The sequence below is a fragment of the Rousettus aegyptiacus genome, unplaced genomic scaffold (genome assembly GCF_014176215.1).
Source record: "Rousettus aegyptiacus isolate mRouAeg1 unplaced genomic scaffold, mRouAeg1.p scaffold_m13_p_1, whole genome shotgun sequence".
NCBI lineage: Eukaryota > Metazoa > Chordata > Mammalia > Chiroptera > Pteropodidae > Rousettus > Rousettus aegyptiacus.
The window spans coordinates 35,352,125-35,369,725 of NW_023416284.1; the positions used below are offsets into that span (position 1 = coordinate 35,352,125).

At 50.6% G+C, this 17,601-nt stretch overlaps 1 protein-coding gene across 4 annotated transcripts in view; it reads right to left on the bottom strand.

The window, feature by feature from the left end:
- Nucleotides 1-17,601, bottom strand: part of GLIS1 (GLIS family zinc finger 1) — a 211,144-nt gene that overhangs the window by 67,434 nt on the left and 126,109 nt on the right. For all 4 annotated transcript variants that reach the window (XM_016120330.2, XM_016120328.2, XM_016120331.2 and 1 more), the window contains exon 4: nt 11,322-12,207. In XM_016120330.2, coding sequence (XP_015975816.2) covers nt 11,322-12,207 — 886 coding nt within the window. The remainder of the gene's footprint in view (nt 1-11,321; nt 12,208-17,601) is intronic.

Here is a 17,601-nt window from a genome sequence, read left to right on the forward strand (position 1 = left end):
ACTGCACTAGTCATCAGCCATCTCCCGCTGCATGACCTCCAACAGATCATCCTGCCCGGGCCTTGGGACCCCATCTGTCAAAGGGCACTGTAGGGGTCGGGAGCAACTTCAGATGAGATTCCTTGAAACGTTCTTCCCTGGTGCAAACCCAATATCAGCTAGTGTCCTTCGGAATATGGGAGGAAGTGATGGTACAAATGGAAGTATTGGCCTAGCACACAGTAGGTATTCGACAGATGGTGGGTCTGCTAGTGGAAAGGGCACTGGGCTGGGAGGTAAGGGACTGGGCTTAGTTCTCTAGATCACTTTTGCTCTGTGACTGTCCGTGAGCCAAATCCTCTCTATGCACATCAGTTTCCACACTGGCAATAAACAAACATGGAAACATAGGCATTAGGACTTGTGGCCTCGATGAATCAACTCCTACTGTCCTGGATACCTGGAGAGAAGGGATGAGACCTGGCAGTCGGGGTGGGGAAGGTGGGGGAGCTGCAGTGGGGAGAGGAAGGAATCTTGAGGAAGTATGAGGCACAGCAGACTTGTTTCTCTTCCTGGGGCCAAACTCCCTTGACTTCCAATTGTTATTATGGCCATGGCAACTATACCTGCTCACAAATAGCCCCATAGGTCAAAAAAGCACAGACTCGTGGTTAAATGAGGGTGCGGAAGGCAACTTTGGGCAGTGGGAAGATTATGGAGCAGGAACATGAGGTAGAGTCCCAGATGTGACACCTAGCCAGGTAGCTTCCACTCTAGATTTCAGTGACCCCACTGTAAAACAGGGATCCTGCCACTTTCCTGTGCATTCCTGGAAGCGCCCATCAAAATTCTGCATCCTGGGTCCTTGCCCACAGCCGGGCCATGACTGGGAAGGCACAGTTGTTACTCTCAGCTTGAAAATCCTATGCGTTTTGGCTCTGGTGGACGGTTCATCAGTTGAGCACTCACTGGGTGCTTGCCTTGCTCCACAACCAGCAGAGACCTCCCAGTCTTGCCCCGAGAAATACACAGTCCTGCAGAGACCTCTAGTCAGTCCCGTTGTCCCATCGGCAAGAAATGTACAACCTAGCAATGCTGTACCACTAGCCCTCTGAGGCTTATGCCCCCAACACGCAGACTTAAGGGAGGCCGGGGGTGGTCTGTGGAGGGGGCAAGAGCAGGTTGTGCTCCTTCAGGCGGCCACCTCCCAGCCCTCTAGAAATAGCCACTTTCAAGGCCATGAAGTGTTGGTGATGGACTCTCATTTTATCATTAGCCACGTCAGAAGAACGAGGAGGAGGCAGCGCTGCACGAGTCAGTGCTGTAATCACTTACAGACTGTGCTGGCCCCAGTCCTGGCAGTGGAGGAAGATTTATTGTGGGGATGGATGGAAAACAAAGAACAGTTGTGCAAACTTTACGGAGCTACATTATGGGAAATGCCTTTTCCATTTCCCACTGGTAAATGTGCTGGACGCTGTTTCCAAACGGGACTGGGCTTCGTTACCCGACTGGGTGCAGACACTGTACTCTGGTGCAGCCCACTGGGCTGAGCGGGCCTGGCCCGAGGTGCCCAGGCCCTGGCTGACAGCCAAGCACTGCTGTCTAGGGGCATAGCTGACCCAGAATGCTCTGGCGGACCTGAGGAAGACGGGCCTCTGTGTCCTCATCTGCCTATTGTTGCTCCCCCTCCAATGTACCCACACTCCACGACCAACATTCTAAATGTTAATGCTGATCATGTCACTCTCTTGCTCAGAACTCTTTCGACACTTTCTCCACTGCCCTCAGGGTAGAGTCCAAGCTCCGCATACTGGACTTTGAGGCCCTTTAAGGTCCAATTCCAACTGCCATTTCTGCTCCCAGCTCCCATGCATGTAATATACTCCAAGCACGAGGACACCTACATTCACCCCGAGAGTCAAGATTGTCACATCTCAAAACTTTTGCATATGCTGTTCTCTTTCCTTCAAATTCCTTTCATCCTGGTCTGCACCTGAAAAGTTCCTATGCTCCCCTCAAATCCCAGCTCTATAACATCCTGTGCAAGCCTGCTCCTTCCCCTGTGTCTCTGTGGCACTCAGTTAGTTCCCTCCTTGTCACCATCCACATTCGATGCTGTACCCCCTGCTTCTAGAGTCAAACCTGGTACAGTGTGTCAACAAGGCAGTGTTGAAAAGTTGGCAAGTGAAGATGATACAGCTGAGCCTAAGGCTCTCTCCTGAGGCAGGGGCACAGGTAAGGACTCCTGAGCATCCTGGATCTTGGAACATCTGAGGTGACCAAGGCCATAGGAGTTGTACAACCCATCAGGCATTTAACGGATGAAGACAAGACGCTGAGGTCTGTTGCTGCAGCAGTCCAAATGAGGCACACGAAGTCAGCGCAGCTAACCCATCTGCCATCAGCGGAGACAGAGCCTATTAATGCTCATCATGAAGTTGACAATTTCCAGGACGATCCTCTTAGAAAACATGGTCTAGACGCTTTCTTAGAGTCGCTGTTGATTTTATCTGACTTTCTCATTCCAGAAAGAGAATCATTTCAATTCCATTTACATTTAATTCGAAAGCTTGCCCCCCCCCCGACACTTTTATTATTTTAAATTCAATTCAGAGGGTTGTATGTGTGTGTGTTTTTAATCTTTAATTTTTTTCATATTCCATAAAGCAGTGTTGAATTCACAAACTTGGCCAGCATTCCTCAAGTGTGGTACTCCCAGGATTTCTCATCTCTGTGAGAACTCGGGTTTGATGACTCAAAAAGAAAAAAAAAAAGGAAAAAGAAAAAAGAAAAGAAAAGGAAAGGAAAGGGGAAAAAAAGAACAAGGGCTTCTGCTTTCAAGCACCAAGTATTTGCCAGGCCTGAGGTAAGTGCTCCACGTACACGATCTCATTGAATTCTCACAACACTCTTCCCCAAAGCAGGACACTGAGGCTCAGAGAGGCCATGTGACTTGTTTGAGATCTCACAGCTGGTTGAAGAGCAAAGCTGGGATTTGGACCCAAGTATTATCCTATGCACTTAACTGTTGGTCCACCCTGGCTCACCAATTCCTGGCTTATAATTTAAATAAGAAAGTGAGGGAGGGGTCAGGGATGGAAATGAGGTAGGGGTGGGGATGGGGAGCTGAAAGGGAATAGAGTGGGGTGAGGGGTGGAAGGAGTGGTGAGGGGGTGGGAAATGGGGTAGAAGTGGGCCATGGGGCAGGGAAGGAAGGAACACAGGAGAGCTGTGGAGAGAGGCTTAAAGGCCAAAAACTGCATTTGGGGAGCGCGTGGCTAGCAAGTCACATGCCTGATGGGAAACCTATCTGGGAGGGACACACCTGTGAGGGTGACTGGGTACTCCGAGGCCCAGCTACAGGCAGGAGCACCGGAGTGGGAGTCAGGAACTCAACTTGGTCCCCTCTGCGGAGCACTCTGTAGTTTACAGAGCACAGCGTCTCCATCCCTCACAGAGACTTTTCTGGGGTGAGAATCACAAGCCCCATTTTATAGATGCAGACACTGAGATTCAGGGGCGAAGTGACTTGTCCAAAGTTGCACAGCTAGTGAGCAGCAAAGCTGGGACGAGTGTCTAACTCCATGTGTCTCCAGTTCCTCTGCCCTCCAGACATGTCATTTCCTCCTGGGCCTCAGTTTTCCCCTCTGTACAGTGACAAGAGGGGGCCTTCAAGGATCTGACCGATCTCAAGGCTGGAGCTTCAGCAAGCTCCTTTTAAAAAGTAGGGTAGAGGAGATGGCATCCCGGCATAAGCCCAGATTTGTGGAGCTGAAATCTTGGCTACAGGAGGGGAAAGGGCATTCAAATCTGTTGGGCCCTCACTGAACAAAGAATGCTAGGCATTATCCCATTTCACAGCATAGAAAACTGAGGCTCAGCATAGCCAAGTCCATCCAAGATCACAGAGCCTGTCCATGGCAGAGCAGGGACTTACAAGAGCCTTTTTTTTTCATTTGGGGACACTGACGACCGCAGGGCCACTATCTATTTTAGACTCTCCCTTCTCTCTTCTCCTAATGCAAACTTCCCAGAACAGTCAGATCCATGTGTTGTGCACTTATTGTGTGCCAAGCACTGCATAAGAACTTCATGTACAGTATCTCATGGAAGCCTGACCACAGTCTCATTCCCTCCACTTTACAGGTAAGAAAACAGGCTTACAGAAGGCAAGTTACCTGCATACAATCACAGGCTGGTAGGTAGCAAAGCCAAGTTTCAAGTTAAGGGTATCTTGCAGGAAAACCTCAAGCGCCAGATTAGAGGGTGAATATGACCATCTTTAAGGTCCCTCCAATCTTGTGACTTCAAGACTCTGGAGGACAGTGTCTAGGCAATCCTCACATAGCCTTGGAGTAGAGGAATTGGATGGCCCCCAGGGCAGAACCTCTGTAGTAGGGAGCAAGCTCAGCTTCTCTCCCTCCAAAGCCAGGCCAGACATCAAGGGGCATGTGGTCCCAAAGATGCTCAGCCACACTACAAACAGTGTTATACATGGGACAATACGTGCTGGGAGAGCAGGGAGCACAGAGAAAGGGAGGTGGGGAGAGGGTGACAGCAGCCTGTGTTGTGAAGGATGGTTAGGAATTTGCTGGGCTGGAAAAGGCGTTCCAGATGGAGGAACCAACAAAAGCCAAGGCCCAGAGGAGTGAAAGAATCTGGAATGTGCAAAGACTTTCTACGAGTTTGGGAGGAGAGGAAGCCTCACAGCAGGGAGAAGTAAAGCAGGCATCCCAGGGCTACTGTTAACTCTCTGGGTGACACCGGGCCACAGAACCCCCTCTCTGGGCTTCAGCTTCCCTGTCTAATAATGAGTAGACACAAGAACTGGCATGATCCCAGGGGCCACCCCAAAGGAGTCATTAATGAGGCACATCTGGATGCCAAGCTGAAGGCTGCCTATGCCCAGAAAGGTGTTCCTATCCAGACCCTTCCACTCTGGAATGAGGCAGGCTCAGGCACCCATTTCCAAAGTGTGTAGACATGGCAAACTGAGCTGGTGGAGACCAGCTTGGCCTCTCCACACTCATTTACAGCAGGATTCCTGAGGGCAGGAGTTTTTTAAATTGCAGCTTTTTAATCTCCCCAGAAACCCCAGCCTCCAGAAAGGAAACTTGTTTTCAGGTGACTTTTTTTATTTTAAAGGTAAAATGTCTTACTCCTTATTCTATGAGTGCTCTCTCCTCCAAGACAGAACAAAAGACCATCATGTCAGCAGGGTAAGGGACTGGCAACAGGCTCTCAAGGTGACTGGGGCCCTGGCTTGGGAAGACTAGTTAAATGCAACTGTCTATCAGTTTCTCTGCTTGACTGAGGGCTCCTTGAGGCCAGCCAGGCTGGCTTTGATTCCTTTCTGTGACCCTATGGTCTTCAGGGCCTGTCACACAGGAGGTGCTCAGTGATGGCCTGCTGAATGGATTTCAGATATGGATATTCTCTTAATATTTGTAAGCAGACTAATGATTCTCTGTCTGAAAAGTGCCTTGGGGTCATGGCGGGTACACAGTCTTTGAGGTCAGGCTGAGACCTGGTTTCAAATCTGACTCACGACGCACTTGGGGCCTGAACTTGAGAATGAATTGGACAGCCCTCTCCCCATCTGCAAAATGGGGATCATAATCCCAGTCTCCAGGAATGTTCTGAGGGCTGAGATCATGCACGTGGGGAAGCCCTATGTAAAATGAAAAAAACACCCAACAAGTATTTCAATAATGTTCCCATCCCCCCTGACCGACTTGGACAAGGTTATGCAGCCAGGCCTCAAATCCTCAACTCCTGGCTCCCCTCCCTCCCTCCACTGTCCAGCAATAATATCACAAGATTCGAGGGCAGCTTCTTTCCCACGGTGCCAGAAGTCTCGCTTCACATCTTCTCCTCTCTGGAACCCCGCATCCCAGCACGAGGCCCTGCGTACATGGCAGCCTGCTCCTCAGGCGAGGCAAGTGTTTCAGCAGGATTCTTCCCTCATCTGAAGGTCACTTTCCCACAGTCTCACCTTTGCCAACTTTGGTTAGCAGCCCCTTCGGGAAACTCCCTGCCCACTGAAGCCCATTTGCTGTGCACTCTCAGGCCCCACATCACCCTCTCGGGGTCTGTCCTCCCATCCCCTCTCTGTACATGATGAAGAAGGCCTGGCAGACCTGCCTGCTGAGATAATGCTCCTGGATAATTCCCGGGATTGAGCCGGAGATGTTGAGGTGAGTCAGGGGTGGTTGCTGCTGTTCTAGAAACATGCCCAGCCCACAAGGCTGGTCTCAGGCCATGGGTGGTGGGGAAGGAGCGATGCCCAGGAACTCCACTGGCTATGATTTGAAAAGCACAGAGGATTCTACTCTGCTGAAAGAAGAGACTGGGCAAAGGCGAGTAGGTAGAAGGCAGCCAGCCTGTGGAATGGTCCAGGCAGCTAAGCCAGGTCATACAGAACAGGCCATTTCATCTGTGAATGTCAGATTCTTTTTCTGTAAAATGGCCATGGTAACCCATGGCTGGGCATAGCATGTCTCAGAATATTTGTTCTCTTCTCTCTCAGAACTTCCCATGAGATATGATCCCAGACCGCCAGTCAAGCCTCTGACTCTCACCCCACAGCCTGGCTGGGCAGGTAGTCGGTAGCTATCACTTGCTACATGGCAGACTGTATGACCCTGAAAAGTGATTTAGACTCCCTAGGCCTCTGAGTTTTCACTAGCTTTGTTCTGAAGATGAAATAGGGAGTGTCCATCACTTAGCCAGGGTATATTTGAATCTCTGAAACTCAATAAAGAGAAACTCTTTCCTTCCCCACCCCTCACAGTACCCAAGGTTTTGTTTCTCAGAAGAAGTGGAGGGCTGGGGCAAAGCAAAAGAAAGGAAGCCAGAAGCCCCAGAATTATGGAAGATGAGAATGAATTTGGTCCAGCTGGCCTTCTGGGAGGTGAGCAAGGCCCTCCCAGGAGGTCCAGCCAGGGGGCTGGTGTTCTGAATTCAAGCCAATTGATAGTTCTTGGCTTTTGGTCAAATGCATTTACCTGGTCGCAGGTCCAATGACACCCAAAACAGATTGGCAAATATCAGAGAGGAATGGAGACCAGTGGCCAGTGTGGCTATAGCTGCCAGAGGAACCCAAGCTTGATAGAAGCCCAGCCCTGAGATTCTAGCTGCCCATCAGGACTGGGAGGGTACAGACCAGAGCCTCCCCCTTGTACCTCTCCCCCAGTGCCCCCTTCCAGCTCTGATCACCCTAGACAGACATTGTCTGGTGCAGAGCAGGATTCTGTATCACTGGCAGACACCTGACAACAAGGGCATCAGCTCGTATGACAGCCCTGTCCACATCACCAACAGCGAAGGCTGCTAGAATTAGCTCCATCACTGATTGGCTCTTTTGAGCCTCAGATTCCTCATTTATAAAAAAAGCCACACATGATCCTGTCTTAACTCCTAGGGCTACTGTACAGATCTCCCGAGATGATCAACATGAAAGGGTGTGCTGGGGGAAGGCAAGAATTAACTAAGTGCTTCCCTATGTCATCTCTTTTAACCCCAATAACTATAATCATAAATGGCCGGTACTATTATTGACCTATTTTACAACCAAATGTGCTTCAGTACAGAAAGGCTAAGTCACCTGCCTGAGGTCACACGGCTGGTAAGTGGCAGGGCCAGGCAGAGACCCAGGTCCATGTCACTCCACATCTAGGCTTTTCACCTGCCTACACACACTTTCCATAATGTACCTACAGCTTTGGTAAAGCTCTTCACAAAAGTCAGGAACTGCTGTCACTATTATTTCTTATAAAACCCAACGTTATGAGAAGTTTCCTTTTCACTCTGCCTCTTTTTCCTGATGCGGAGAAAAGCAAACTACACAGACTGCTAATTTCTGCAGTCTCAGACAATCAGAATTCCAACCGTCTGGGAGAGCCAACCTAAGAAAGCAAGAAATTAATCTTCTCAAAGTTAACGTCTTCGAGGCGTCGCGGCAGTATTTGGGTTGGACGTAACCTTGCTATCGTAATGCAGATGAAACCTCAAATTTAATAAGGCTAAGACAACTCGGACAATGTAAGAAACATAACAGGATATTGCAATGAGATTAGGGTGCTTCCTCTGGACAGCATGGACGTCGGGAGAGGGCAGGGTGGAAGACGGATGGTGTGGCCTACCCCAGGGGCCAGCGAGCTGAGTCCTGGTCCCAGGCTCAGTCTGAGGACTAAGAAGCCTGGGCAGAGGGGAGCTGGGCTCTTTGAGACACCCCGAGGCCAGCCTGGTGTGGGAGCACAGGCTCCACACTTAGGTTAAATGTAAACCAGCTGCAAGGATGGGAGTGTTACAGTTGGATGGGGTGGGGAAGGCTTACCTCATGAAAGAACTGTGGAAACGGCTGCTGGAAAGATAATAAAAGGATTAACTGCTATTTTAGTGGGCCATTTACTCTTCAATCAAAGTGTCTCATCTATTTCCTGTTCTCCAGAGGCTCCCAGTCCAAAATTCCTTTGTCTATTACAGCACATGGTAGCAGAGGCCTGTCATGAGAAATTAATAATTTTACAGGGAAGGGTGATTTTATTTATCTGGGTGGGGGCTGGATCCTTCCCCTTTCCAGGGGTTGCCTACTGCACCAGCATCTCAGGAAGGGAGAGCGCTCCCATGGCAAGCCGGAGGAGCTCAGAGGAGACCTCTGCTACCATCTCCAGATGGTGGCACCCAGTAGGGCTGGCCCTAGGACCCCGGAGGATAATCAGCTGAACAAGAGAAGATCTACACAAGAAAGAGCATCACAGTTTAGGAAGATGTGGTTCAGATTGCACTCCGATGATTACCAACTGTGTAATCTGAGGCGAGTTGTTTTTATTTATTGTTGTTACTATTATCACTATCATACTAGCCTTTATAATTCTTGTTGTTGTTGTTCATCTCTAACTAGCTGTGTGACTTGGGGCAAATTATGCAACATCTTTCAGCCTCAGTTCCCTCTTCTGCAAAATGGGAGTGAACAGTAGCTAACCCATAGGGTAGTTGTGAGGATCGCATGGAATTACCGCTTAGACTAGGCCCTGCAAACGGTCCACACCCAGAAGCTGTGTGCAGGTATCATCACCATAATCCCAAATCCTTGAAGAGGCAAGATGAACTGTTCTTATAGTAGCATGTGGAAGGCCAGCAGAGCCCCCAGTGAACTTTTGTTTCTTCGTCTGTAAAAACTGTGGGTTTTACAAGACTCTTGTGAAGATTAAACGCACCCATGGGTGAGTACAGACTACAGCTTTAATATCACCTCCTCCTTGAAGCCCTTCTGGCCTTCCTTCTCTGAAACTATGCAAATGCCATCCCAGAACCTGTCACTGATCTCCACACCCACTTCCTGCCCATCCCTGACGGTGAGTGCAAGGACCAGAGCAAGGACCTTGGCAGGTTCCTGTCTGAGTACTCAGAACCAGGCATAAGCTAGGTATAAGCCAGTGATTGCTGAATCAAGTAAGATCCTGGCAGTCTGGCCTAGGAGAAAGAACCCTAGAGAGAGATCCTGAGACTACACTGAGCAATCTGGGTTTCTTCAACCCACTTGCTGGTCCTCCATTTACCTACTGGAAAACGGGCAGTGAAGACCTCAATCATCTCCAAGGGCCTTAATGTCCAACACAGAAAATCCCGGATACTATGATTCCATATGCGAGGCTGTAGTGTGAGAAGGCCACTAACCACACCACACTGGGGTTCAGGTCGTGTAGCCTCCATATAGGCCCCCGTAGACACCTGTGGGATTTTACCCACAGGAGAGATGACAGAAAGGATAACTGTAGCTCAGCAGCTGTCAGCTAAGGGTCTCAGAGAGAGACAGGGCCCCTCTGTCTTCCAGCAGCCCTGGCCTGTGATGACTACTGGTTCTCTCCTTCCAGGCAGGAATATGCCTTTCTGCAAGCCATGTGTCACAACACCCCAAGTGAACTGGGGCATCCTCGGTGACTGGCCTGGCCACCATCTCTTCCTCTAGCATATTCTTGGGCCAAAGGCCCATGATAAACTCAGATTCTCAGTCTGCTCTCTCCAGCCTCTCCTGGAGACACCAGCACGCCAGCCACAGGTTCCCTTTTACTTCCGGTCTTTTGCAGAGGCTGTTCACTTCCCCTCGTTTTGTCTATAAAGTGAATTCCTTCTCATTCTCAAAACCCAGCCTCCTTGAAGCTGAAAGAGTTGGGCCAGTGGATACCCAGCTCACAGCAATACAAGGAGATGGGAACCAAAAGGCGAATACCTGGTCCCAGCAAGACGGAGTTTATGTCGCCAGTTGCCAATGCTTCCTGCTTCCTCCCTGGTCCATACAAATGCTGCTCTGGGCTTTGAGCAGAGACAGATGTGTGCCCCCTGTTCCCCCTGTACCCCTTCTCAGACAGTGCTCCTTGAGGCAGGGCCTAGTGACAGCGACAGCACACGAATGTGGAGGAACTCGACCTTGGCTATGACTCTGACCCTGCAAACCAGATATACTGCTACCTTCCTCTGCCTCACCAATCCCCCAACAGCTGGTAAGACTGAGTTGGGTCTTGGTGGCTCTTCCAGCCCTTCCACTCCAGGCAGGTACCTCTTCTGGTGAGCTGGCCAGGCCTTGGGTGTAGGCATGGTGGCTCAGCTGAGAATATCAAGGACTAAGCCTACATTCCCAGTCTCTGATAAGGATTTTTACCACAGCATGAGCAGACACAGAAATGATCAGTCAGAGGGGCCGGAGCCCCCAGTGCCTGCAATTAATGTGTATGTGTTTATCTCCCTGGAAGCCTTAGTCTCAACCCCAACCAGAACAATGCAGGCGCTATCCAGGGCCTTATCTGTTAACCTCTGGCCATACCCCAAAGCCTGCTCAAGGGACCCAAGCTGGATGCCTGTTGAGGACCCAGTGCTCAAATCTGTGGGATGCTCCAGGAGACCCAGGGAGCCTCCATGGGAAGGACGCCAGATGAACGCCCAGCAGGACAGCATGCTCCCACAACTCATTTGGCTGTCATCAGGTGGGACACTGAGCATGTGGATAGAAGAAAGGAAGCTGGCCAAGGCTGCTCTGACTTCAGAACACTTGTGCCACCACTCAAACAAGTGTGTGTGACACCAGGCCATGTAGTACACCTTGGGATGGGAGATGGGGTACCTGGAGAATACAAAGGGCCCTTTGCCAAGGTTCCTAGTGACAGGAGCACTGCCCATCTTGATCAGTGGTCACATCCATAGCTTTGGTCCTTCCCTCCTCAACCACAGGACATTTAAACTGGCCCCAGGTAAATAGGCCCAGGTAGGCCTCTCCAGGCAGTGAAAGGATGCCGCTTTGCTGGTCAGCCAGGCGTGGCCTTGTGGCCATGGGAACTCACCATGCACTTGTTGGGTTTCTCTCCCGAGTGCACCCTCATGTGGATAAGCAGCTTGTAGCGGGCATTGAAGGGCTTGTAGCGTCGCACGCAGCCTGCCCAGAAGCAGGTGAAGTCCTCACCCTTGCGCTGGTCAATGTGGTTCTTCTCGATGTGCCGCACCAGCTCCTCCTGCTGCTCATATGCTGCACAGCAGTCCACCCAACGACATGCCTGCCGCCCAGCCACCACTCTCCCTGCCAGGCCCAGTCCCAGACCTCCAAGGCCCGGGCCTGGTGGCAACTGAGACAAGGGATAAGGGGGTGGCAGTCCCTGCTGGTGAGGCCCAAAGAGTTCTGAGAACTCATCCACAGGCTCCTGCTTCAAGAAGCCTGCCTTCCGACAGGATTCAAATTGCAAACTGCCTTCATGGCTCTCAGTGGTCGCAGGGCTGGCCCGGGCCCGCTTGGGAGGGCCCCCCAGGTCTCCCGACAGAGAGGGGCCCCGGAGTCCATTTACGCAGGTGACCAGAGCTGTCTGGGAGGAGCGGATGATGGAGGTGATGTCGGAGGAGGCACAGGCTGAGGAGGAGGAGGCTGAAGAGGTGGGGGGCAGGCCCAAGAGGCAGCAGCGCTTCAGGCCACCCTCAGGGAGGTGGGCCTCAGGTGGGGGGCCCAGGCTGGTATTGGGTTCACTACCCAGAAGGTAGCAGGAAGGTGTGGGGTTGGCAAGGCCTCGGCCTGGGAGGTCCAGGTCTGTGTGCAGGCCCGTGGCTGGTGGGGCCCGGCAGTGAGCAGACAGGGGTAATCGAGCTTCCATCATGGCTCGGTAGCTGGGCAGGGACTCCTGTTTGATATGCTGTGTGGCCGAGAGGCTGCCATTCATATATGCGGCCTGGGGTCGGGGTGACCTGAAAGACAGTGGCCAGAGAGTTCATGAGAAGGTGGGCACTCCACAGTGGGGAGGTCCAGGCAGGGAGTGATAGGGGATCTGAGGACTGAGGGCCAGGGAAGATCAGAACAAAAGAGAAAGGCTGAGGGCTGGAAGCAGACAGAGTAGGGGGCAGGGGAGAGGTAGAAACTGGTTGTCTGGTCAGCAGGAAAGAATGTGGAGGAAAAAGGGGCTGGGGAGAGGTTCAAAAGAGACAGGAGGTCTAAAGAGGAGAATGCTGGAAGAAGCACCATTTCATCCTTTTACCAAGTCCAGCCCACTCCCTCCAGCCCAGGGTGCCATCTCGTCCTGCCTCTGAGGCCCTCCTAGAATCTGCCCTGATCCCCTGCTCCTGACCTTCTAGTACATTCTGGAGGAAGGCCACGGCCGACATTCTGAGGGACGCCCAGATCCAGTTTGTTTTAAATTTTGCTTACCTCTTTCTTAAATCTTTAATAATTTTTGTAATCTTTCACAATCTCTAAAAATGTTAATTGTGTGACGTTTTGCCCCAAGCAATTTGCCTTTTCCACTGTGAACATCAGTCATGACGAGGGATGCATCATCATGAAGAAATAACTGAAGAAAAGCTTCTTGGGTGGGTAGATATCCCAGAATTTCAAGCCCAGACACCATGACTGCACGAGACACAATTTTGGGGAGAAGCCATGGGTAGGCAGGCCAGGCGGGGTAGCACGTGGGAGGCAGGGAACCTGGTTTCCAGGCAGGGTGCAGCTACTCCCAGCTAGGCACACCTGAACAAAGTGTTTTGGGCCTCTCTCCTTACCCCAATATCAGAATATGGTTCTTCTCATGTGGGTGAGGATGGCGTGATGGTGTGATGAGCAGATCTAGGCTCACTGAGGTGGTGTCTTCATCACGCAGGTGGTACATGTATTTCTAGAGAACGTATCTCCCAAATTTGAGACAAGTAAGTGCAGGTAGAGACCCCAGGGCCAGCTGGTTACCAGAGGAAGGGTAGAGGCCAGCAAGTTTATGCTGGGCCTTGGGTCAGAGAAGCTCCTACTGGCTGGCTGGGCAGACAGGAAGCCTGCTTATGTGCCTAAACTCTGACTAAGATACCCCATATGTCACACTTTGCCCCAGCTGAGCTTTGTTTCCCTCACCTGTGAAACAAGGACCAGTGCTCTCTCTACCTCAGAGGGTAGCTGCCAGGATCGAGTGAGAGGACAGATGCCATGACAGCCATCTGGAAAGAAGACGGCAGGGCAAACAGTGCCATCATCACTGCCACTGTCCTCAGGCTCTCTGCAGCCAGGCTTGTGGGGCCGTGGGGTCATCATTTGTCCCTCTTTTTCCCAGTGTTACTTCCTGCAGCCCCTCCCTTTCTGGCTGTGCAGCTGTGGCATTATCCAGCTCCAGTCACAGATGGAGGGGAAGGGAAGGGACAGAGAAGGAAAGTCAGAGCCCAGAGCCCTTAGAGCACCACCACCAACTCCATCACTACCTGGGACAGGAAAGGATCCAAGAGGGCAAAGGGCTTGCCCACAGTCACTAGCAGCAAGCAGTGACAGGGCTGGGACCAGAACCCAGGATCCCCTTGACCTATCTGTGTGCCTTTCTCCTATGGAGAACTGACCTGAAGCCCTACCTGGGTAAAGGCTTGGGAGCGGGGCTCTTCTACTTGTTTCTCATCTACACTTGAATAATTCTCCACCTAGCTCACCAGAGACCTCTCTTCCCTCCTAGGAACTCTGCTGCTCAGAGTGTGGATAGTGGGCAGCAGTAGAAGGAACTTGGGATTCTGAGGTAGACAGCAAACACATAACCCCTTCCCTAGGGCTGGGGTCGCTGGGCCCACCATCGCCAGCAGAAAGCTCCGAATAGCTTAAAGATATGATATACAAGTTGTGACTCTGTGGAGCTTAAAAAATAAATAAACGCACAGCTGCTCTTTGCATGGTTGTGATCCTGGGCCTGGCAGAGGTGGGCATGGGCAGGGAAGGGCAGCAAGGCAAGACTGTTTCGAGCAATCCCTTTAAAAACAGTGCCAGGTTAAAGCAACCCCCACCAGAAGAAAATAGCTGTAGCATTCTGCAACTGAGCCACCTGAAAAATTAACAGCAAAACCCTGAGTGACATCAGGTGGGGAGGGGGCTCTAGTCCTCGTGTCCCATGGCTCCAAATGTTAGCTGAAGCAGACCCCACTTGCCTTTGCTCTGCTGCTGAGCCCTGTGCATCGCAGGCAACTCCCACCACACCTCTAGAAATTGTGAACAAGGGTCCCCAAACAGAGCAAACAACCCCGGAGCAGCCTCATGTGCTAGACACTTTCCCAAAGGCTGTGTCGTGCCATCTTAACACAGGAGAATGATGCCTGGTATCTGCTGAACGCATGACCAAATTCTTCAAGGGAGAGACCACCATCTGTTTTACGCTTATGAAAACTGAAGCAACTTGCCCAAGCATCAGAGGCAGTCAGTGATAAAGCAGGAATTTGAATCTGTATCTGTCTGAATCAGAGCCTGGATTTTCCTACAACACTCTACTGCCTGGGGCCCCAGCTTCCTCATCTGTAAAATGAGCTAATTTCATGACCATTATGTTTCCTGGCGGACTCAATGTCCTGAGTCTCAAGGACTCAAAAGTGCTTCTGTCTGTCTGTCATCCTGGACCCTGGAAGGGAGCTGCTAAAATTGGGAAAATCAATGTTTCACCAGCAGAGACTCAAAGGGACAGGAGGGTGATCTCGGGCCTCATGGGGTCTACATGCCCACTGCTTCAGGGGCTGTGCCCTGGACTGAGGGTCAGCGAGTTTACTCCACAGGCTTTTCACTCTGCTGGGTGATGCTGAGGACTCAAGACATTTCAAAGCCCAGGTCCCCAGTCTTGAGAAGCTCCCCTTCTAATAGGGACTGAGGACCAGCCCCTGAGGGAACGCTTAAACTCTGCTGACGGGTGGGTAGAGCTGTGGTAAACAAGAGAGCAGGAAGGCTGAGACATGAAGATGTGAAATGTGTGGCCCATTCAGGTCAAGAAGCTGGCATGGTAGGCAGGCAGGGGCAGCTCCTGGCACTACTAGGGTCTGCACACACTGTTTTTTTCCCTCATTTTTGGTAAGGAAATGAGGCCTGGAGAGGGTCAGCATCTCACTCAAAGAGCCAGTGATGGATCTAGAACTTACACTGTACTTCACAACAGATTCTGCTGACCATGGCCAGTGGTGGGCAATCATTTTAAGCACAGAAATGAGAAAATCAGGATATTGTTGAAGTTTCTTAAAACTCCTCACACTTGCTGGGTGACCTCAGGCTACTTTTGGAGCCTCTCTGGCCTCAGTTTCCCCACCTCATAGTGGTTGTGGGTTAAGCAAGTTAACACACAAAAAGTGCTTGGCCCAGTGTGGCACATAGTAAGAACGCTAAGATTGTTGCTTATCAGCAATAGGACCTGGGCCTCCTGGGACTGTGTGGACTAAATGAGAGAATGTGTGCAGGCAGCAGTCACTCAGGAAGTGGGAGCTATTTTATTAGTATTAGAAACCTGGGCTGGAGGCAAGGAGGCTGGCTGATGCAGCTGCCACGGGAACCCAGGAAGTGGATCAAGATATCAGAGATCAGGAGGGGACAGCAAGAATGGAGAGGAGGGGCCGCAAACACAAGGCAATCTAGTGGGTTGCGAAGAGATGGGATTCAACTGGGCGTGGGAGAGAGGCTGGGCCCTCTTTTTCTTTAGGAAAATGAGGGAGTCAGAAAGTACCTGACCAAATTCAACTACTTCAGTGGCAGAGGTGGTAGCAGTTTAGATTGATACTGGTGTAGAGTTCTGGGTACAGACTCTTCTGTGCCCTAAATTGTCAAAATGAATTCAAAATGACAAAATGGTATTTCTGATCATCTCTATCAGAAAGAAAGAAAGAAAGAAAGAAAGAAAGAAAGAAAGAAAGAAAGAAAGAAAGAAAGAAAGAAGGAAGGAAGGAAGGAAGGAAGGAAGGAAGGAAGGAAGGAAGGAAGGAAGGAAGGAAGGAAGGAAAGAAATCATTTGCTTAGCTCTCCCTAGTTTAGCATAGCTCCTACCCTGAGATAGAATTTCACAGAAGAAACGATACTGCTAGGGAGCCTCAGTGAATAATCAAACAGATAAATGCATTTGACTATTGTCAAATAATGTATAGTTCAAAGTCTAAAAGATGCTTGCTCATTGTTAAGTACTAAATTTATGTCCCCTTAAAATTCATAAGCTCTGACCTGTAATGTGACTATATTTTGGAAGAGGGCCTTCAGGGAGGTAATTAGGGTTAAATGAGGTCATATGGATGGAGCCCTAATCCAACAGGATTGGTGTCCTTATCAGAGGAAGAGATACCAGGGGTGTGTACACAGAGAAAAGGCCATGTAAGAACACAAGGAGAAGGAGGCCGTCTGAAAGCCAAGAAAAGAGGCCTCAGGAAGCCCCAAACCTGCTGACACCTTGATCTTAGACTTCCAGCCCACGGAACTGTGAGAAATAAATGTCTGTCATTTAAGCCACCCAATCTGTGGTGTTTTGTTATGGCAGCCTGAGCAGACTAATACACTCCTATAAATCAGAAGCCTTACTAACATCAAAGAAGGTCACAGGGAATCTAAATTCTCAAAGAAAAATGGTTCCATGGGAGAAGAAAAAGCAGCCTGCTGTTTGGTATTATCTCCCACTGTGCGCTCCCACTAGAAAGTCAGCTTCATTGGGAGGATCTCTGCTCCCTTTGCCAAGGCACCTTCGGCAACCCACAGTGCCTGGCATACAGTAAGCACTTGATAAATGGCTGGTGAAGGAATGAACTGCAAACAGGCAACTGGGCCAGTTTTTAGAGTCTCTGATCTCTGAACTGGCCTTAGGTCAGCAGCCCCAATCAGTGGGGAGAACACTTGGGCCAAGCGGGTGGGCAGAGAGGCCTGTCTGAGGTTGATTTCCACCTGTCCACAAACCAGACCAGAGGAGAAGCTGCAGGAAGCAGAATTCAGCCCAATATGCAATCTAATAGAACATTTATGCAGAGGCGAACATCACTGGAAATGTACAAGCACTGACTGAATGATCATTACCTGGCAGAGTTCTATGGGGCAATGGCTTCCTGGAGCAGGAGATGGCCCTGGTGAAGGAACCCTCTCTGACTTATGAGTAGTCCAGGGTTTGGCACTATTAGCACTGAGCTGAGTTTTCCTTCCCCAACCGACTCTAGAATCTTCTTCTGAAATGATTGATTCTCTGTGAAAAGCCACCCCAACCTCTGCAATGGTAAAGTGCATCTCAATAAAACCATCTTTGTCTCTCATAAGACCCTGCGATGTCAGAGATGTGGGGCCTAGACCAGGAAGCCATCATTGTGCTACTGGGCTCTGGCTGGTCCCTGACAATTCTATGCCTCAGGTTT